Source organism: Perissodus microlepis, chromosome 12 (genome assembly GCF_051167445.1).
Source record: "Perissodus microlepis isolate ML-2025 ecotype Zambia chromosome 12, ASM5116744v1, whole genome shotgun sequence".
NCBI lineage: Eukaryota > Metazoa > Chordata > Actinopteri > Cichliformes > Cichlidae > Perissodus > Perissodus microlepis.
In genome coordinates this window covers 17,169,959-17,190,448 of record NC_140472.1, presented here as the reverse complement: position 1 = coordinate 17,190,448, position 20,490 = coordinate 17,169,959, and the positions used below count along the sequence as shown (strand labels likewise).

Below are 20,490 nucleotides of genomic sequence, written 5' to 3'. Positions count from 1 at the left end.
TTAAACCCTGCGCTCTAAGCCCTACAATAGGTTATTTCCATAGAAATCCTGCCTCCACTGATACGACTTAAATATGACACAAAGCTTCAATCTCATCTTCTGCGGAGGTGGCAGAAGAAGGAGACACGAATCCGGTCAAACTGACACGATGTAGTACAAATGTGATTACACGCTGCTCAGTGTAAAGGAGCTGTTGACAGAGGCGCTAGGATGAAGCTAAAGTAAATACTGTAAATAGGAAGGAAAGCACAGAAGACAGGAGAGAGGAAACTGGAAAGCAAAGGAGGGTGCAAAGCTGGGGGAAAGACAAATGGGGGGGAATGGTAGTAATGCAGGGACTCACAGCAGGAGGGGGGGATGGTACAGAAAGGTGCCACAGCTGAGCCGCAGCATGCACCAGGCGTGCTGCTGCACGATAGCATCATCATTATGAATAAAGCAGGATGGGTGTTTTTGCGTGACGCCGAAACAGTTTGCACCGCTAAGAGCGAAGAGCATCAAAGCGTGAAATCAGAGAAGAGGTCGTGATGCAGCTAAGCGCTCCCACGGCTCTCAGGGGGCTCCTTGGTGTGTGACAGGGCAGAAAACACTCCACCAGGGCCTTCCCCATTCTCTCCTCCTCCTCACGCTCTTTTTCTCTCACCATATCTGGAAGTGACTGAACTCTCCTCCCGCATTACATACCTCCCCCCTCATTACTTTTGGACGTATATTGGTGCTCGATCCTCCATTCCCTCTTATTTTGTGTTTTCTTTTCTTAATCTAGCTTCCTCTTGGCTATTTTAACAACAACAAAGGCAAATAAATGAATTTTTAACAATTTAACGAGCATCTCAGATTTACTCCTCAGTTATCTGTGTTTGTGTGTGCAGCTTTGCTTTACTCTGTATGTGTGTGTGTGTATGTGTGAGCGTGCCTGAGATTTTGATGAATATTTATTATTCTTGGAGATGTGTTTTGACATCTCAACATACTGTCACAGGGCAAAACCTTTTGCTTCTGTGTGAGAGGTCTCCTGACACACTGTCATCTTCTGATGGTGCTCAGAGTCTATACGGGTCTTCACTTCTAAATTTAGCTGTATTTCACAGTGTTATGTATATACAGCAGGGCTTCACAGCTTTAGATACACTGTAAAGCCCAAACCATTCAAATAGTTAAACATGAGTTTTTATTGAATCTTCTGAAACATTACAAAAAATACATATAAGTATCAGTTTTAATTTGTATAATTTTTTTTGCCAGATTTGGCTTGTAGAGCTCTCAAAAACTCACTAAAACCCATGTATCCAATATGATACACTTGGCATTTGGGTTAGGTATATATTAGATATATAGCCTAAATGCATCTCAGCGAAAACATGCAAATCTGCATCTAATGCATTGTGCTCGAATTAAAATGTAATGCCTGGCAAGTAAAGTCCACCATTTCTGGGCTTTCATAGCGACCAAAATTATCTTAAATAGATCCTTTTTGGAACATGTGTAGAAAAGAAAAAAAAATCTAAATTTGTTACCTTGGAGCAAAGAGTTCTTCCTGTCTGACTTCCTGAACTGCATAAAGTGTGTGTGACTCACTAAGAAGATGGATGTTGCACTACTGTCCATGAACAACTCACAGTCTACTCTATTTAATTTAAATTTTGCAGTACTGCACTATTGTATATTCTTAAGTCTTCTTTTCGGTTGTTCTGTATGGTAGTCCCTAGAGACAAACCACGTACAAACTCCAAAACATGCACAAACTCCAAAACACAACAGAAGTGCTCCAGGACGCTAGGGGCAGTGTTGAGGTTCTCTCTGAGCAAAGCACACTGACTGTTAGCTAACGCCAGATTTGACTCCACCGTAAACTAGGTTGACCAACCGTCCTCTTTTCCCCGGACATGTACAGTTTTCACGTTCTGTCCGGGTGGATTTTCGAGTTTGATAAAAATGTCCGGGTTTTCCTATAGGCCGACAGAGGACCCATGTGTGTGACGTCATTTCTGAACTGCTGCTTTGCGCTTGTTCTGCGCTCACAGACGTGACAGACAGCGCGCAGCAAAGCGCCTATTATATTATCATTATAATGACGTTTAAAAGATCCCAAAGCGCAAGTGCATCTTCTCAGAAGAACTGCAAAAGACATTTCTCTTGCACCGACCCAGTACTGGTAATTTTTCTTATGCAGATGAGGTATTATTTCTGTACCGTTATTTAATTTCCGAGGCTTTTAATTTTTTTTTTTTTTGCTCTTGTTGACTTGTAAAAGCCTACATGACATATTGTATTTCACAATTCATTAACTGCACAGACAAGGCATCGTTTTAATATGGTAAATATGTTTCTTTAAGCAAGTTTTTCATGACTGAGCCAAGTGTCCTCTTTTTTGGAAATTAAAATATGGTCACCCTACCGTAAACCAAGCGTTCATAGTAATTAAAAACAAATCAAACAAACAACAGTTTGCACATTACCTTTCTTATAAAGCAGCGGTCCCCAACCTTTTTTGCGCCACGGACCGGTTTATGCCCAACAATATTTTCATGGACCGGCCTTTAAGGTGTCGCGGATACAACAAAATAAAACTAGTACCGGTACCGAAAAAAGAAGGTTTATTCATAACACACGTGAAAAGACCAAGGAAAACCGAGTAAACGATAAAAACGATAACAAAATAACGCTGAAAACCGATAAAAACCCTGAAAACTATACATTTCACACCTGAGCCTCAACTCTCGCGGCCCGGTACCGGTCCGAGGCCCGGGGGTTGGGGACCGCTGTTATAAAGCATTGTTGCTCTGTCCTTGCAGGTGTTTTCCGCCGGCATCCAACTCCATGTGTTTGCAACAAACTTGTTGTTTATTTTGCAAATCGAGCTCAACACTGCTCCTAGCGTCCTGGAGCACTTCCATTGTGTTTTGGAGTTTGCATGTGCTTTGTCTCCAGGGGCCACCGTAGTTCTGTACATGTAGCAAACTGACAATAAAAAACAAAAAGAAATCTTTGAATTAAAATGACTTATTTAATGATTAATTTAAAAATCACAGTATTATGGATGCAGCACACATTTAGGACATGATAAGTGTCATTTACAGTCAGAACATGTCTGTGCTACTTTTGCATTATGTTACACTTCAGTGCACTGCAGTCCCAACCGCTGGTGTGAGCGCTGCTGACGCCGTGCAGTAGAATACAGCGGAGCAAGCCGGACAGAACATCAATAAAGTCATTACGTAATTGACTGTCCTGTGAGAGATGTACTCATTTGTTAGCAGTTTTATTGCTTTTATTTATTTATTTATTTAAACTGACTTTAAGGCAGAACGAATGATTGATTATTTTCCCTTGTTTCCTTGCATCTCTAAAAAAAACCAAAAAGTGTATTGTTTGTGTGAAAGGTTTAATGCTGGGAAACATAAAAAGGCCTCTGGATGTTTGGATGCATGACATTTAAATGGGAGGCCAATGGGTGTTTGCCTGTGCATTGTATATCTAGCCTCCCCTTAATGAAGTAAATGTGAACTGTGCATAGACTGAGGACTTCCGTTAAATTTAGAATTGAATTTATGATACCTTGAGGCGAGTATCTAGATGGCTGCCAAATGTGACAGATAGCTGCATTTTGACCCCTGAAGTGAAAGAGTCAAACAGATATCTGCTCACAGCAGAGGAGAAGAGACCTGACTGGAGACATTACAGAAAGGAAATGAATCTTGCTATTAAGATTATTGTAATGGGATGAACAAAGTGCCCCGCGGCAGAGTTGTATCTCTTTGTATGTGACTGCAACAGATAAAAATAACCTCCCTAAACCAGGTTTATGATTATGTGTCTGAAAATACTTGGATATTGATAAAGCTTCAATATAATCTGTTAGTAAACTCTGCTATTTTTCCAGCCTGGGACGGAAACATCAATGAAAGAAATTTCAGCAGACGCTGCATGTCCATGAAAGCGGCTAACCATTCCACTGCCAATTACAGTGCAGACTAAAACAGTAATAACAGGCTCCACTCTTCCGGGCAGATTCATGATGATTAGTGAAAAAAATCAATGCTGTTTTGTTGGAGCACTGATCTCATCTGTGATGAGAGAGATTAAAAGACGGCAGAGGACCTTTTTGTAAAGTCATCCTGCATTACCGTTCACATTTGTCACATTGTTCAGAGCCTGTTTTCTGTTTTTCTTTCTTGTTTTTTACACACTGTATTTACAGTTTTACAGTTATTTAAGTGTGTTACAGGGGCAGAGGCTTTTCAGACGGGGTTTAGGGTTTAGTATCTGCACTTGGAGCTCTAACTTTAGGATGCAGTCTAGCTTTTCATTCATTTTCTGCAGCTTATTCAGCTTCAGGTTGCAGGGGCATAATCTAAACTGAAAAGTCCAGACCTCCCTCCCCTCATGCAGAGGGGACACTGAGGTGTGATCTTGCCAGCCTGTTCTGGGTCTGCCCCTCCTGGTTGGACATGCCATAAACGCCTGGCCCAGGAGACGGTCAGATGGCCAGACCACCTAAACTGGTTTCTTTCGATAGGGAGGAATAGCAGCTCCACTCTGTGTACTTCCAAAATGACCAAGCTATTTATCCTGGTTCTAAGGGAGAGCCCAGCCAACCTTCAGAGGAAGTTCATTTCAGCCACTGCTATCTGTGATCTCTCTCTCTTTTTTAAAAACTCTATCCAGAGTTTACACTCAGCTCTCTCTTTACCACATCAGATTTCCATGATGTCCGCCTCACTGTCTCACGCTCCCCTCTCTTATGAACCCCAACATACTTATGAACAGTTATGCTTAAACATGTTGCTTGTTATGGATAAACCGTGATTGGCAGAGAAATCCAGTAACAGAACACAACTCAGGAGTTTGTGGAGAGAAGTAGTAGTATAGTTTTTTTTTTTACTCATTTAATGAATTAACAAATACTCTGGTCTAGTAACTGAAGAAATTACACAGCAAACCAACACAATCATACACTGCAGTGCACATACACAATATAGGTGTGAGGTAATCGACTATATTTTAACAAAAAATAAAAATAAGGCCACTCTCTCTTCCTTCCAGGCAGTGTTGTGTACTTGGGAATGATGGTCGGAGCGTTCTTCTGGGGAGGAATGTCTGACAAAGTGGGCCGTAGACAATGCCTCCTCATCTGCATGTCCACGAATGGCTTCTTTGCCTTCCTGTCATCTTTCGTCCAGGGATATGGCTTCTTCCTCGTTTGCCGTCTCGTCGCGGGTTTCGGGTGAGTCTGATAAACCGGTGGTCAATCTGACACTGACTAGCAGTTCAGTGAACTGTTGCACAATGCCACCACAGTGGGAGGGTAACACAGCAAGTCCAACAATCAAAGACAAATCCCTGTTTTTCCTGATTGTTCCCATCCTCTGAAAAGTGATGAAAAAAATCAGGCTAATTATAATTATTAATAAAATAATGATAATAGCTGTAATAAAAATTATTACTTTTTTACCAGAACTATGGCCAATGTAATTCTTCACTCTGTCAGCAAACTTTTATACTAACTGTGAATTTAGGGATTCCTGCAATGCATTAAAATGAGCAGAGCGTGCTTGAAAATGACAGACAGCATGTACTCTTTTTATAGCATAGACATATGACTGTGATTTGTTGCGTTCCTTTCTTTGGCAGTATAACCGGTCCTTTAAGGCCTAATTCAGCAAATGCATTGACATCATTCTCGAGAGTAATTGAAAAGGCTCTCCAATAGCTGTGCTATTTTCTGCTTACTCATTCACTTTCCAGGTCTTCGCAAAGAGCCCTCAATTTAACTGATTACTAACTGACAGTTTTTCAAGTCATTTTGGGTTTTTTTTGTACAGGTGAATTGAAACAACAAAGGACGGTACAAACTGTGGGATAAACGTGAAACTATGCGAATGATGCAAAAAACAAAATGCATCTGCCTTAGTCTCATTAATCTTCCTGTTTTCTGGTTCTTGCAGGATAGGAGGTGCTGTGCCCATCGTCTTTTCTTTCTTTGCCGAGGTGCTGTCCAGGGAGAAAAGAGGAGAGCACCTCAGCTGGCTGTGTATGTTCTGGATGATTGGTGAGATCTATGCATCTGCTATGGCATGGGCCATCATACCACACTATGGTGAGTGTACTTGCAAAAATGTTAACATTCACACCATCACCCATCAGTTTATATAATGTTGAGTGAGGCGAAACCACAAGGAGAAAATTAAGCTTTGTTTTTTCCTTTTGAAATTAAAGGTCGCATTGTTAGAAGGAAGAAGAAAGCATGAATCACTCAACTCCGTGTTTGAAATATAGCCCAATAACAAGCTATATATGGTGATACCCTTAACACAATTAAGTTAAGCGGCGCTCTTAGGATGCTTACAATGTGACTTTATGCTGAGCTCCTGAATAGAGTTACTAAACTGTACAGTCTCCACATGACCATGGGTTAAGGTGCCAGTTTTCCCTGCCATGGGAATTAATCACTTAATAGCTCTGAGTGGCTGCAGGCTGGGAGAGGCTGAGGTCAAAAGATTAATGTATGCACAGATACCACAGATCAAGTATGGGTGAGGGTGGAAGGCGGAAAATGTGATTTATGACAAAACTGTCTGTCGACTGCACTCGTCATGAGAAAAAACAGCACAAAGAGAATTGCCTTTCTTCCTCTTGCCGGATCCTTTTCATTTCCTCCTTGCTTTCGTTTTTTTTTTAAACCTGCTGTCCCCTTCCTTTTACTGCCTCCCCTCACCTCCTGTTTTGTACTCTCCCCATCTCTCTAACTCTGTCCTTCCTTTTATTACCTCGCCTCTCTCTCCACTCTCTGTCTCTGCAGAGTGTTCTTCTTGATCAAGCATAATTAGGTTTTTCTCCTTGCTCTAATAGGACAAAGCTACATCTAGAGGTGATTTATGGCCAGACCATGCTTTAGCCAGCCTGTGACGTCAGAGAGAGAGAGAGCGTGTGTGTGTGTGTGTGTGTTGCTGCAAGTTGCATGGATGATGTTTTACTACGACTGCAGATGCATACAGGTCCTCTTCAAGTGAAATTGAATGCAATAACATCTGACACTGGGAGAGGTCGTTTGAGTGAACACAGGCACACAAAGAGGTGCTTTTATGGTGTTTCTGATAAGGGACTTCCCAGTTTTATTACGTGATGCTTAAACAGGGGCACGCACACATGCACAAATGCTGTGGATCCACTCACATGGATGTACAGAAACACACTGGTAAAGGACTTCTGAAACCGGAATGAGGCTTCATTAGAGAACCTGGCTGTCAGATCAGTGGATATCATATTGAACAGATACTTTGCTTTTATTCTCTTTGAGACTCACTACCACTGCGCCTCTCTATCTGAGAGGGAACTACGTGTCTTGCATGCTTACTCCAAAGCTCACGAATGTTTTTTTTTAACAGTTTCCCTAAAGTGCTGCAGTGCCTTCGACCAATCCCACAATGACGTTTAAGAAAAAAAAAAAACTCCTGCAGACATACCTTTTTGCCCTGCGGTAAAACAAAGCTGCATGACTTATGGGTTATGATACAAGTTCCTTAACACTGGTGTTTAATGTGCCATTAGAGCTCTTATCTGTCTTTACCACTTGCTGACTCGTAATGTCTCCTGAAATCCCCCTGGCAGCTAGAGATCCACAAGGAGGTCTACTTGGCAAAAATCCACTGACAGGAAAACTGGATGAGTTGTTAAGTTAGTTGTTAAGCAAGATCACCACTTGAGTAACCTCATTAGGCAATGCTAAGACCTATAGATTAAAGCTTAAACATCAAGAGTGGACTACACACCATATTTTCTATGAGCCAGCATCTATTATATATTATCCGTCTCTCTGTATGTGTCTGTCTGACCGTCTACAGTAGGCCTGGGATGGCTGACTCAGTCATCCATAGACTTAGCCAATTATGTACATAATCCCTGTAATGAGATTTTCAGTGGCATCGGTGAAACACTAACCCTGCGGGGCAGGAAGTCATGCTACATTTCTGTAGAAAAGGCAATCACTGCTGAACAACCCTTTCTCTCATTGCTCCTCTCTTTATTTCTCTTTCTCACTAGATTTTACTCTAGACTCAAACACACACACACACACACACACACACACACACACACACACACACACACACACACACACACACACACACACACACACACACACACACTCGTTTTCATATCTTAGTGAAAACATCTCATTGACATAATGCTTTCCCTATAGCTGCTAACCCTAACCATGAAAAATGAATGCCTAACCCTCAGCCTAAACCTAACCATAACCTAATTGTATCACTGACACTAAAACCACACTTTGAGCCTCAAAAATGCCTTCAAACTTGTGGGCATGGGCATTTTGTCTCCATAAGTGACTGTTGGTCCCCACAGTTATAGTGGCATGCCAGTCTTCTGTCCTCACAAAGATCTTTAAACATGTACACACACCAAAAGGCAAGGAAATAAACAAAGGGACTTTTACTGCCCAATGGAAACCATTATAGACTCACTGGTAATCCGTGTTACGTCACAAAAAGTCATTGTCTGTGTTCTTTACATTAGATAATTAATACATTAGCAATTTAGATTATCATACAAAGACAAAGTAATTAGTTTCTACCTTTATTTACGTTTTAGTCACTCGTAACAAAACATTTCCTCTTTCTTGTCTCTTTTGGGACGTATTAGCACCACTTATGATCGTCTCCCACACCCTTTAAAAACAGTTGTTTAAGTGGTTCATATGCACAGCTATCAATGATGAATTTTAATATGCTGTGAGATTAATCCCAAGCAGTCGTTTTCTGGCATAACCATTAGCATTAACCCCCTCCCCACCCTTCGACTCCCCTCCTACGCCTGTTGATGGATAATGGTGCTATTCCGTTAGGAGCAGTATCTCCATGAGGCATGTTCCACGGAGAGACGTGGGAGGTCACAACTGATGCAACAATCCCTTTCCGTGCTTCCTGCCCAATAACATTGCAGAAAAAAAGACTAAATCATTAAGAACACAAAGAAAAGTGTGCATATACAGTACATTAAACATTTGTGATGGCTGGTCTTTTTATTTCTCTTTATATACTTCAGGTTTTTCCATCAGAATCCTGCTGTGCCAAAAAGTAAACTTCAGTTTATGCAGCACACCCAAAAAAACTGAAGACACAAAACTCATCCAAAAAATACAATTTAATTTGAAACTCTGTTGTATTTTCTTCCTGTTTTGTTTTGTTAAACAGTTTCCCTGTGTGTCATGTTTTTTTTTTTTTTTGCTTCTTTACCTTAGCTGCCTGTCTTACTTGACTTTTGACTCTGAACCGTGTAAATGTTAAAATGTCAAGTGTTTTTTTTTCTAGCAAGTCATGGTGTTAACTGTAAAAGAATTACAAAAAACTGGTGTGTACATTTTTACAGGTACATAAATAACTAGATTGACGGATGACCAGTGTCTTGGTCAGAAGTGCTCTATTCCATCATTAAACCATTAGAAATGAAATCACTGAAACTCATAATACGCAGTCCATAGACGCCATCATTAGGGCAAGAAAAACCCCACAAAAGCCCACTAAAATGGGTGAGAGGATATTTTTTTGAATGCAAATAAACCTTCCTTCACAAATCAGCTAAGACAAGACTGCTTCAAAGCAGGTGCTGGAGTGTAGATGACCTATATGTGCCTATAAGGCCAGTTAAGAGACCTGGGTTTGATTGTGTCCTGGACCATTTCCTGCATTTCGTTCCCTTTCACTGTTCTGTCCAGCAATAAAGACTAAAATGTCCAAAAACATATCTTAAAAAGAAACTCTTAAGTAAGTAGAGCCAAACTCAACGTCTTCAATGTAAATACAGATGATTGACCTCAAGAAGAAAACCACTGAAGGGCACTCAAAATCAGAAAGGCCACATTAAACTTTGTTAGAAAAGACAACTCCATGGAGAGATGAAAGGTTTGGAGATGGAAAGGAAGGCCTCATGATCTCAAGCACACAGGATCATCTGTCAAATATGCTGGAGATATTTTTTATGCAGGTAAGGGCATGGGTGGCAATAGAAAGGAAAAAGGAAAATGCATAATGTTTAATTTCATATGTGTTTATGCGTGGGTGGGTATGACATGGCATTATGTGGTGTCGCTGTAATCTGCACATGATTATTCATGTTTATTTCTGTGCCGTTTCTCCATTTACTCAGATTATTGCATGTGTGAATATATGTGTGCGTCTCCCCTCTTTGTGTGTGTCTGTATGTATGCGTGAATGTTAGAAATGATTAATGAGTCTGGAAGAGTGCCTGTGGGCTGAGATCAGGTGCAACAAGATTTAACTTAGCAGAAAAAGCTCAGTTGTATTCGTACCCATTCAATTAACCTGTCCCTGTGCACTCTCAGGCTTCCTCTGCAGAGCCATTCATCTCTAAGTTTTACACATCACTCTCCTGCGGCTGTCAAGAGCTCCCATTTAAACGCCGTCTTTTATTTGTAGCCCTTTTGTGTTTGCAGTGTAAGACTCGCACGCAACACTCACAATCAGCCTTTTAATTCACTTAGTCTCATCTGCTTTAGAATATGCAATAGAAGTACCTATGCTGTATCATCTAGAATTAAATAAATGTTGAATGCCATCTGTGTTATTTAGCTATTGATTCTATGCTACCATGAAAGCACAGTTGCATTTTCTTTTATTATGCCCCTATGAGTGCAGACTTACCAAAAGAGCCACCTGCTGTAAGCTGAGAATTACTTAACAATTCATCCGTGAACTGTTTGTTACTCTTTCATGAATTTAAACCAGACATATTTGCTTGTGTAGCGCTCTTTCCATTGTTATAGTAAAAAAAAATGCACCCAACAGACACTTTATTAGGTACACCTGTTTAACACAAATATCTAATCAGTGAAGCACATGGCAGAAACCCTAATAAGCCTACTTTGGTACTGTCGCTTTATGACCATAATGTACCCATCTTCTAATGGCTGCTTCCAGCTTAATAATGAACATAACGATGAGTTCACTGTACTCAAATCAGGTCCAGACTCACCAGATCGCATTCCAATAGAGAACCTTTGAGATATGATAGAATAGGCGATTCACATCTTCAAGGTGTAGCTGGTATATCTGCAGCGTCTGTGTGATTCTATCATGTTAATAAGGTGTCAAAAGTGCAATGATTAATGTTTTATGTTTGCTACTATTGTAGTTTATTTTCTTCCAATTCAACCCCCAAACTCTGTTATGCTGTGTTTTTCACTTTTTGCATTAGTCACATGCAATTTTCTAAACAGATTTGGTTGCTGCATAATCATGATTGTTGTCATGATGTCATGATCATTATAGATTTTCTAAACTATGTTAGGTTTGGTTTATTTACCTCACCAGGCATGTGCATAGCTTAATATCTGAATGCTGTTGATTCACATTGTTTTATCTTGTAATGAGCTATGAGTCACTTTACGTTTGCTACTTTTTGCAGGTTGGAGCTTCAGCATGGGTTCAGCATACCAGTTTCACAGTTGGAGGGTGTTTGTCGTCGTCTGCGCCCTACCCTGTGTGTGCGCTGTGGTGGCACTTACCTTTATGCCTGAAAGTCCCAGGTTTTACCTCGAGGTAACGAGACCTTCTGATTTTTAGCAGACTAAACCTATTTTAGTCTGCGCCTCCTGAATGTGCTGCATCAGTTCGTATCCCAGAGAATGCCTTGTCATGGTGCTGTGTCGTCCTCAACTGTCATCAGTTTTACATTCAGCATCTTTCAGACAAATTGAGATTACTTGGACATTTCCCAGCAGATGTTTAATCAGACAAAAACAGTGTGAGTCATTCAGTGCTGTTGGAGGCCTGTGTATGTGGAAAATAGAAGCTCAGAGATCTGTGACAGTAGGTTTGCCGCTCCAGCATAATTATCCTTTGAAGTGAAATGAGTCACCATTGTCGTGACTGTCATCATTTTGCCCTATCTTGGAGAAATCAAAGGCTTGTATTTATGCACCTGAGCAGCCTGCTGCTGCTGATCCCATGAGTTTATCTTGTCGTCTCTCTTCCTTACTTTCCTTGCTTGACAGGTGGGGAAGCATGATGAAGCCTGGATGATCCTTAAACAGATCCACGACACCAACATGAGAGCGCGTGGGCAACCTGAGAAAGTCTTCACTGTGAGTGTTTGTTTCTGCAGTGCTGGGTTTCCTGACGCTTAAGGAAGTAAAGAGGCTTATATTCTGCCACCACTGGGACAGATTTTAACGCTTTCACCGTGCAGGATCACATCTGAATTATGATGGTTCTGAAAGCTGTTTTGTGTCATTCAGGCTTATTTGCAGCATGAGCTCCACTTTGGGAAAGCCGCTTAGTCAACATGTTTCCTGAATTGATCCTATGCTATTGAACACACCGTTTATATTCACCCTTTTTATACTGGTTTGATTTTTTTTTTTTCATAATTCTGTTCATTAAATTTTTAAAGATAAACAAACAAGCAAAATGCAAAAACCAAACAGAATGAATCCAATGCATGTACTTTAGGTCCAGAAATGTGTCAGTTTCCCATGTCAAAATTCCAGTCAGCTCTCCCTTCCATTCATGCAACGTACAAGTTCTCCCAAATTTACAATTAGAGAGTTCCACATGGAAATAGAACGAGGATCATCGCCGACCCCCTTCACCATTATGGCTTTCCTCACTAGCATTAAAAGAGACTCGATCACAGCCTCTTTTAAGAGAGGTGGGAATCTTCTCAAGCAGACAGAGTAGCAGATTTGTTGAAATCTGCTGTCCTATTGCTGTACTGTCACAGCTGTTCAGAAGCTGATTTGATTTTTAATGCTGTGTAGGTGTAATTTTATTCTAGAAATAAATGAAAGGCTATGATATTGCACAACAATGTCAGTAATTCAATGTCAACTTATTGTAAAGTAATACAGATGTTATTCTTATACTGTTTTCCAATATTCCAGGTAAACAGGATCAAAACTCCACGGCAGCTGGATGAATTTGTTGAAATGGAATCAGAATCTGGCAACCCAGTTTCCAAGGCTTTCTTCAGGATAAAGGCTGAAGTTCGTGGGGTAAATATTTGTCTTTTTATTTGATTACAGTTCATTTTTAAAGGCACTTATTGTAAATTCCTGCTTTTATAAATAACTTAAACCTTCCTAAATTCACTAATGCTAATTTCAGCTGCTAAGCAAATGTGTAAACTGGAAAACTATAGAGCCACCTTAAACCTTCCTCAATAAATTAAAACTGTTAATTGAGTGTGACAACATAACCTTTTTGACTCCTTGTCAAAAGTGTCTAAGATTTGAGTTACAGAAATATCAAATCAAGTAGGGCGGGGCTACAGTTTATGTAATACCAATTCAAACCACAAGACGGTGCAACAATTCAGTGCGACTTTTCTTTAACTAGGCAAGTCGCCGATAACAAAACCTTATTTATAAACAGCTGCCTGGTGGAAATGGAAATAGGGCTAAAAAGAAGTATCGAAAGTCAAAAGCAGCAGCACATATCAGAGAACATCTCAACACCCTCTCTGGTAGCACACTGCCCCCTGGTGGAGAAGATTTCAGTTAAGTTGTGTACTAGGCCATTACAAAAAGTACCTTTAATTATATTTGTTTTCCTTATTATTCCACTGTACCAAATCCTGATGCCTATTCTAATAGAGCTCTTGTCTCTTTTTAGATCTATCTGAACCTTATGAAGTGTTTCAACTACCCAATGCGAGAAAACATGTTGCGACTGGCCATAGTGTGGTTCACGCTGTCATTCGGGTGAGATTTGTCAGTTTTGTCATAGAAAAATCAGACAAGTTTCTGTGGTCAGATAATAGCTCTAGGCAGTCTGTTTTGTTGGCACATTGCATTTCTGTCATCTTGAGCGCTGCTGTGTAGAAGTTGCACAGTCTCAAAATCAATCACTGTCTCTCTGCCCCGCGGATCAATACAGTTTCATTGGTGTCTCTGTGGATACAGAGGTGGACCTGCGTGCATGTGTGGAGGAGACAAGACAGGAGGCAGCCAGTTGATTTTTTAAAGCACAAGTATCTTCTGGATTTCTAATGTGTCTGTCTATCTATTTATTGTTTTGTCAGGTCTCACTCTAACATGAACAACCTCTCGTTGATGAACCGATCAGCTGATTTTTTAGATCCAACTATCAACATGTCCCTCTGATTGCAGATATTATGGCCTGTCAGTCTGGTTCCCTGATGTCATCAAACACCTGCAGGCTGATGAGTATGCCTCTAAAGTGAAGATCCATAACAATGAACGCATCGAAGGCATCACCTTCAACTTCACCCTGGAGAACCAGATACACAAAAATATTCTCTTCATTAACGACCAGTAAGACAATTCAGTTTCATAATAATAATAATAATAATAATAATAATAATAATGATGGAGGCAAATTTGTTATGCACAACTGATAAAATGTTACATGCTGCAATTAAAGTGATAAAGTGCATAAAATATCACCACTAGATATCAGCAGATTGCAGTCAACTGAATTCTGTTTTACTCCTTTACTTACTCCTCATAGTTCAAGTGCTAAATCCTAGCTACAGTAGCTGCTGTTGGACAAACATTTTAGTCAGAAAGAGTTCAAAAACAGCTGTCTTTGCCACTGCTGCTGTTAGTCAGTGTTAGCTGCTGTTAGGTTTGGGGTCAGTCAAACTTTCTTTGAAATGGATTCAACATTGCTGGACTCAAACACTTAGTTTGATTACATTCTCACACTGTTTGAGAGTTTGCTCGCTGTTTATCTGACAGGAAGTGTCATTTTTAGGACACTCGAGCCCAACGTTGGCATAACGTTAGCTTATAACCAGATGTTGTTGCATAACTTTCTCTTTGTCAGCTGTCAGCGCCGTTCACATGTATTTTTCATGAATTAATTGTAACATTTATAAGAACCCATCCATTTGTTGGAAGACTTAATTGCACACAAATATAATATTCTTGTTTTCTATTAAATAACTTAAAAAAAATGACTGATTGTACCTTTAAAGTTAACATATTTCTGTTACTTCAGCTTTGTCAATATGAAGCTGAAGTCTGTCACCTTCATTGACTCCACCTTTCGTAACTGCTACTTTGATGATGTGACATCAGTGGGCTCCTTCTTCAGGAACTGTACCTTCATTGACACGTTCTTCTTTAACACAGGTGAGGCATGACTACACAGGTAAACTCTTATGTTTTGTCATTTCTAATACACCATCTATAATCTTAACATGGGAAAGTTTTTGGTTTTTTTGCTTCTCTGGGCAGATATCGATGAATCTAAATTACTTGATGGCACAGAGGTGATCAACAGCACATTCACCCACAACAAGACAGGGTGCCAGATGACTTTTGATGATGACTACAGTGCCTACTGGGTTTACTTCATCAACTTCCTGGGGACCCTGGCTGTTCTTCCTGGCAACATCGTGTCTGCTCTCCTTATGGATAAAATTGGGCGTCTCTCTATGTTAGGTAGGAAAGTAAGACCTGGCCCTTTGGTAACACTATGGATGTGTCAACTTTTACTCTTCTTTTGAATATGTGTGTATGTCCTCAGGTGGCTCCATGATCCTATCAGGCATCAGCTGTTTTTTCCTGTGGTTCGGCACCAGTGAATCCATGATGATTTTCATGTTGTGCCTTTATAATGGCCTGAGCATCTCTGCCTGGAACTCCCTGGATGTTGTCACCACCGAGTCCTTCCCTACTGTCAGGAGGTAACAGGACAAACGTGTTTTTTTCTTATAGATAACATTGTTGTATAGACTTGTGTATAAAATAGGGCCTAGTTGATCCAATTTATGAGAGTAACATGTTTCTGTTTTTTGATTTTCTCTCCCAGGGGAACAGGCTTTGGGTTCTGTAATGCTCTGTGTAAGCTGGCAGCAGTTCTAGGGAACCTGATTTTTGGTTCTCTTGTTGGCATTACCAAGGCCATTCCTATCCTCATGGCGTCATCAGTGCTTGTTGGGGGGGGCCTGGTTGGACTACGGCTGCCTGACACTCGGGCGAATGTCCTCATGTAACACTAGTGTAGCAGTGCTCACCTGGGCTAAAATCTGGATGTGAGAGTTCTAGAGAAACCCCGGTGTGCGTTTTGAGGAAGGAGTGCAGCTGGCTTGGTTTTTTATACATATCTTAATACACATCTCAAAGCTCGCTGATGTATAAATGGTGAAGCAAAACCGCAAACACACCTTTTCACAATGTGTCTGATGCAAACCTTGTGAGGTGATAAGTTCAACATTTTGTGAATCATTCACCTACAGAGTTCTCGTTAGAGTTTGGTTTGTTGAGGTTGCACCTTCTAGCTGCAGTCATTGCTTATGTGGTAAAACTGCATGGTTAAAATCTGAAGGCTTTTAATATTGATACAGTCTTATTAAGCCAATCCAGATGGATAGAAAAGTGCAAAAACAAGCTGTAATGAGCACAGCCAACCTGCTGTGTGACAACGCAGGGACTAGATGATCAGACAGTTCATACTCGTGACACAGCTGTATGACAGCTGGCTTGCCCACAGAACCAACTATTAGTACACAGACCATGTGTGCCGATAGTCATCATACAGAAATAAATATAAAGAAAAACATGCAGCAGGTACCTCATTTGCAAAGATGAGATACATATATCTAATTATTTTCACTCGCTTGCATCTAACATCAGTCTGCTGTATTTAGATCAGTGTCATATTTGCTCCTATATCAGCAACCTTCACAAAGAAGCCCATTTACATCAGAGACCAAGCCCTTTGCACTACTTACCCAACCAAGAATCAAAAAGGCCATATAGAAACACTTTTCCTGTATCAATAATTGTATGTCACGTTGAATATGGACATGGAAATTTTTATTTTCTGCTGTGTGTTTGTGAAAGCCAAAAATAATGATTTGTTCCTTTTGTCCAAATCTCTATGTGGTATTATTATTATTATTATTATTATTATTTAAAAAAAGCTCTAAGAGGAGCTATCCTTCTGATTTAGCTTTGTGTTGGATCCTGCTTGTGGCAGTAACATGTCATGCTGCTTCCTTTCAAAAATACTGAATGGCCTTTTTTAATGTGCCTCTCCTTGACTGGAGCAGATGCCCGTAGTCATGTGCTGTCCAAAGGTTTTAAGGAACAGACAGAAACTGAACAGGCATTAGATTAAAAAAAAAAAGAATAAGTAATTTTATGTACATATGTAAAATATGTCACAGATATTGATTCATTTTTGGTCTTAATATCATGTTTTTTGTTAGACATATGTATTTTGCTAAAACTTTTGTTTCCTTCTCTCCTGCAAAAATGTCACTGCTATACCAATAGTATCATCAAGATATGACCTGTGGTGTTAGTTACCATGCAAGACGGCAAAATAATAATGTAGATAACAACCACCTCGTTATGACGGCGGATTGGTGCAGCCCATAACGTTTTTTTAAATGCATCTTAATTTAATCAAAATTAACCCCATTTTTGTTGGTTATAGTCGTTATATTCACAGTTGTACAAAACTGAAACTTCTAGGGAACATTAATCTTTTACCTTTCATTAGACTTGATCTCACTGGCCACTTGGTTAGATACACCTATTTAGCTATAGTCAAGACGACCTGATCAAGCACACACTGATTATCAGAAGGAAGATGAAAGATGATCTAAGTGACTTTGAACATGGCATGGTTGTTGGTACCAGAAAGGCTGGTCTTAGTATTTTAAAAAACTGCTGACCTACTGGGATTTTCCCCACACAACCCTCTCTAGGGTTTACAAAGAATGGCCTGAAAAAAAAGAAGAGAAAATACCTTGTTGATGTTGAGTTCAAGGAGAAGGGCACGACTGCTTTGAGCTGATGATGAAGCAGATGAGACTATAGCAGCAGAAGACTGCATGTGGTGTCACTCTTGTCAACTAACAACAGGAAACTAAGATTACAATTCACATGAGCTCACCAAAATTGGACAACAGAAAATTGCCTGGTCTAATGAGTCTCGAATTTGGCATAAACAACATGGAAGCATGGATCCATCCTTCATTACATCAGTGTGTCAGGCTGCTGGTGGTGTAATAGTGTGATGAAATTTTCATAGTACCAATTGAGCATCAGTCTACCTGAGTATTGTTGCTGATCATGTCCGTCCCTTCATGACCACAATGTACCCATCTACTGATGGCTGTTTTCAGCAAAGCTCATATCATCTCAAACCAATTTGAGGTGATATGAGTTATTGTACATCATGTCTTTGACCTCAATGCACACCATGATGAAGATAATAAAATAAAGATATCAGGAAAAAAATTTGATGCCGTCCCTCCCCCCAGATTCAGTTGCTCTCAGTTTTGAATAATAAACGTGTGTATTGTATTTTCTGTGGTGTTAGCTAACCTTAACCTGCATTTCTCTGTATTTGTGGCATCTGTAACTTCAGTGTGGACCCGGTTTGTATCTGTGCTGCAGGTGGCTCTCTCTCAGCTACACAAAAAAACAAAAACTGTACTGTACTTGTGCACATCATTCCCAGAATATGTAAAATAAGTTGGAAAGTGAAGTCTGCTGCTATTGTGCAACATATTTTTTGAGCACATATATATAATTTAAATATTTTTTAAAAAAAGTATGACATACAGAATCTAAATTACAAAAAAAAAAAAAAAAAACCTTGCCCAGCAATATTGACCTATGTCAGTAGCAAAGAATATCAGAAGGAGTCATCAGTATGAATGAAAAACCTGCATTGTTGTACCGGAGAAGTAATATTACCTAACATGTTGGTGTATTTAGGGATTTTGATTATATGTACTGTATTTGTGTGTATGCAAAAGACAGCGAGTCTGAGAGGGAGAGTGTGTGTGGGCTTGTGTATGTAACCATGAATGTAAATATTATGTACATATCAAAGCTGATGTTAGTGAAGTTTCTGGGTTAAATGTTTCAGCTCCTTGAGGGGACACGTGTGTCTCCGGCTTCGTCCAAGCGATAAGTCCATATACTGTATCTCTGTTGTACATCCGCTGGTCCTCAGCTTTCACCTGCTACTCTGTGCGTGCGTGGTTGTGTGCGCGTTACACTTGCATGTACGTAAGAAAACTTGCGTTCTTTTATGCTCAACTTTTTTTTATTATTATAAATTCTTCTGGGAGAAAATGATGACAATATTAAGATTTTTGTTGAGGAAAACGTGAATGTATCACTCGTATGTTTTGTTCATCTATTTTTGAGGGGAGGGGGAATAGCCAGATGTGTGTCAACAATAAAGTTGTGAGTACTAATTGTGAAGGGCCTGCCGGTCAAGGGATGACTGAGCTTGATGTTCAGTGGTCAGCAAGTGTGAGAAAATGTGAAGACGTATTTGCCAAATATTCAATTCCCTGTGATTGATGTTAGAAACTGGAAAAGCAGGGATTGCAGACTGTGCTGCTTTTGAACATATATAATAAAAAACTTATGTTCTCTAGCAAGTTACTCTTCTGTGTCATGCTTGTGCTAAACCTCATGTGTGTGCAGTAAGTTTAACTAAACAGTAATAGTTTACAAAGGCTATAAAGTTCAGTTTTTGGAGAAACTCTTTGAGAGAGTTCAGTATTTACACTCATTTTTGACGCAATAGTGGGCGGGTGTGTGTTTATGGACAGTGCTAGAGCCAAAGAGTGGACAGGCCACTCCAAACTCATGAGATGTTTGGGGACACCTACACAATCGCTGGTAAAGTCCATGAGCGGGTGAAGCACATACTTAGAAAACTGAAGTTACAACCACTGCAGGTCTTTTGCTGAACGACTGCTTTACTGTCCTTTTTGCCATGTGGAGACATTAAAGCAGCACAAGCATACATTAAATTCTAATAATCTTACAGTTTTCAGCAGTTATATAACACTACATGACAGTTCAGCCCACAGAAGAAAATAACAAGAGGATATACAAAAACAAAAATAATAAAAGATGATGCCACAGAGAAAAAAAAGAATACATAAATAGAAAAATGTAACAGTTGTTGTGCCAACCCAGTAAAAGATATGGTATTAATGTGGCCTCCACATCAAAAATTGTGTGGATGTGATCTTTTTCATTTCATTGTACCACAATGGAAACAGTTTCCAACATTTTGCATACCTGCCAAATGAATACATGCAGATAAACACGTGGTTAGAGTAACTGTGTCCTCGAGGTAATGCTGCCTCCTAGTGGCCAAAACCGAGGACGTGAATCATTGCAATAGCTGCCAATGATTAATGTATAAAGAGTCGGTATAGAGTCTTCTGTATACAGTCTTCTTTTGGCTGCTCCCTTTTGGGGGGTACCACAGTGGGTCATCTGCCTCACTCTCACCCTATTTCACGCATCCTCCTCGATCACACCAACCCTCTGTATCTCCTCCTTCACTGCATCCATGAATCTTATCTGCAGTTTTCCTCTTTTCCTCCTGCCTGGCAGCTCTATGTTTAACATCCTCCACATGTCCAAACCTTCTCAGACTTGTCTCCCTAACTCTGTCTCCAAACTGCTCAGCCTGAGCCGTCTCTCTTATCTACTCA

At 40.1% G+C, this 20,490-nt stretch overlaps 1 protein-coding gene across 1 annotated transcript in view; it reads left to right on the top strand.

Annotated features, from left to right (window-relative positions):
* sv2ca (synaptic vesicle glycoprotein 2Ca) overlaps window positions 1-19,412 on the top strand; it is a 29,582-nt gene extending 10,170 nt beyond the window's left edge. The window contains exons 3-13 of the mRNA XM_084947423.1: window positions 5,047-5,227; window positions 5,949-6,100; window positions 11,443-11,576; window positions 12,032-12,121; window positions 12,920-13,030; window positions 13,650-13,738; window positions 14,147-14,311; window positions 15,000-15,133; window positions 15,239-15,445; window positions 15,531-15,690; window positions 15,816-19,412. Of these exons, the coding sequence (XP_084803549.1) occupies window positions 5,047-5,227; window positions 5,949-6,100; window positions 11,443-11,576; window positions 12,032-12,121; window positions 12,920-13,030; window positions 13,650-13,738; window positions 14,147-14,311; window positions 15,000-15,133; window positions 15,239-15,445; window positions 15,531-15,690; window positions 15,816-15,999 (1,607 nt within the window). The 3' untranslated portion in view covers window positions 16,000-19,412. The remainder of the gene's footprint in view (window positions 1-5,046; window positions 5,228-5,948; window positions 6,101-11,442; window positions 11,577-12,031; window positions 12,122-12,919; window positions 13,031-13,649; window positions 13,739-14,146; window positions 14,312-14,999; window positions 15,134-15,238; window positions 15,446-15,530; window positions 15,691-15,815) is intronic.
* The last annotated feature ends 1,078 nt before the right edge of the window (window positions 19,413-20,490 follow it).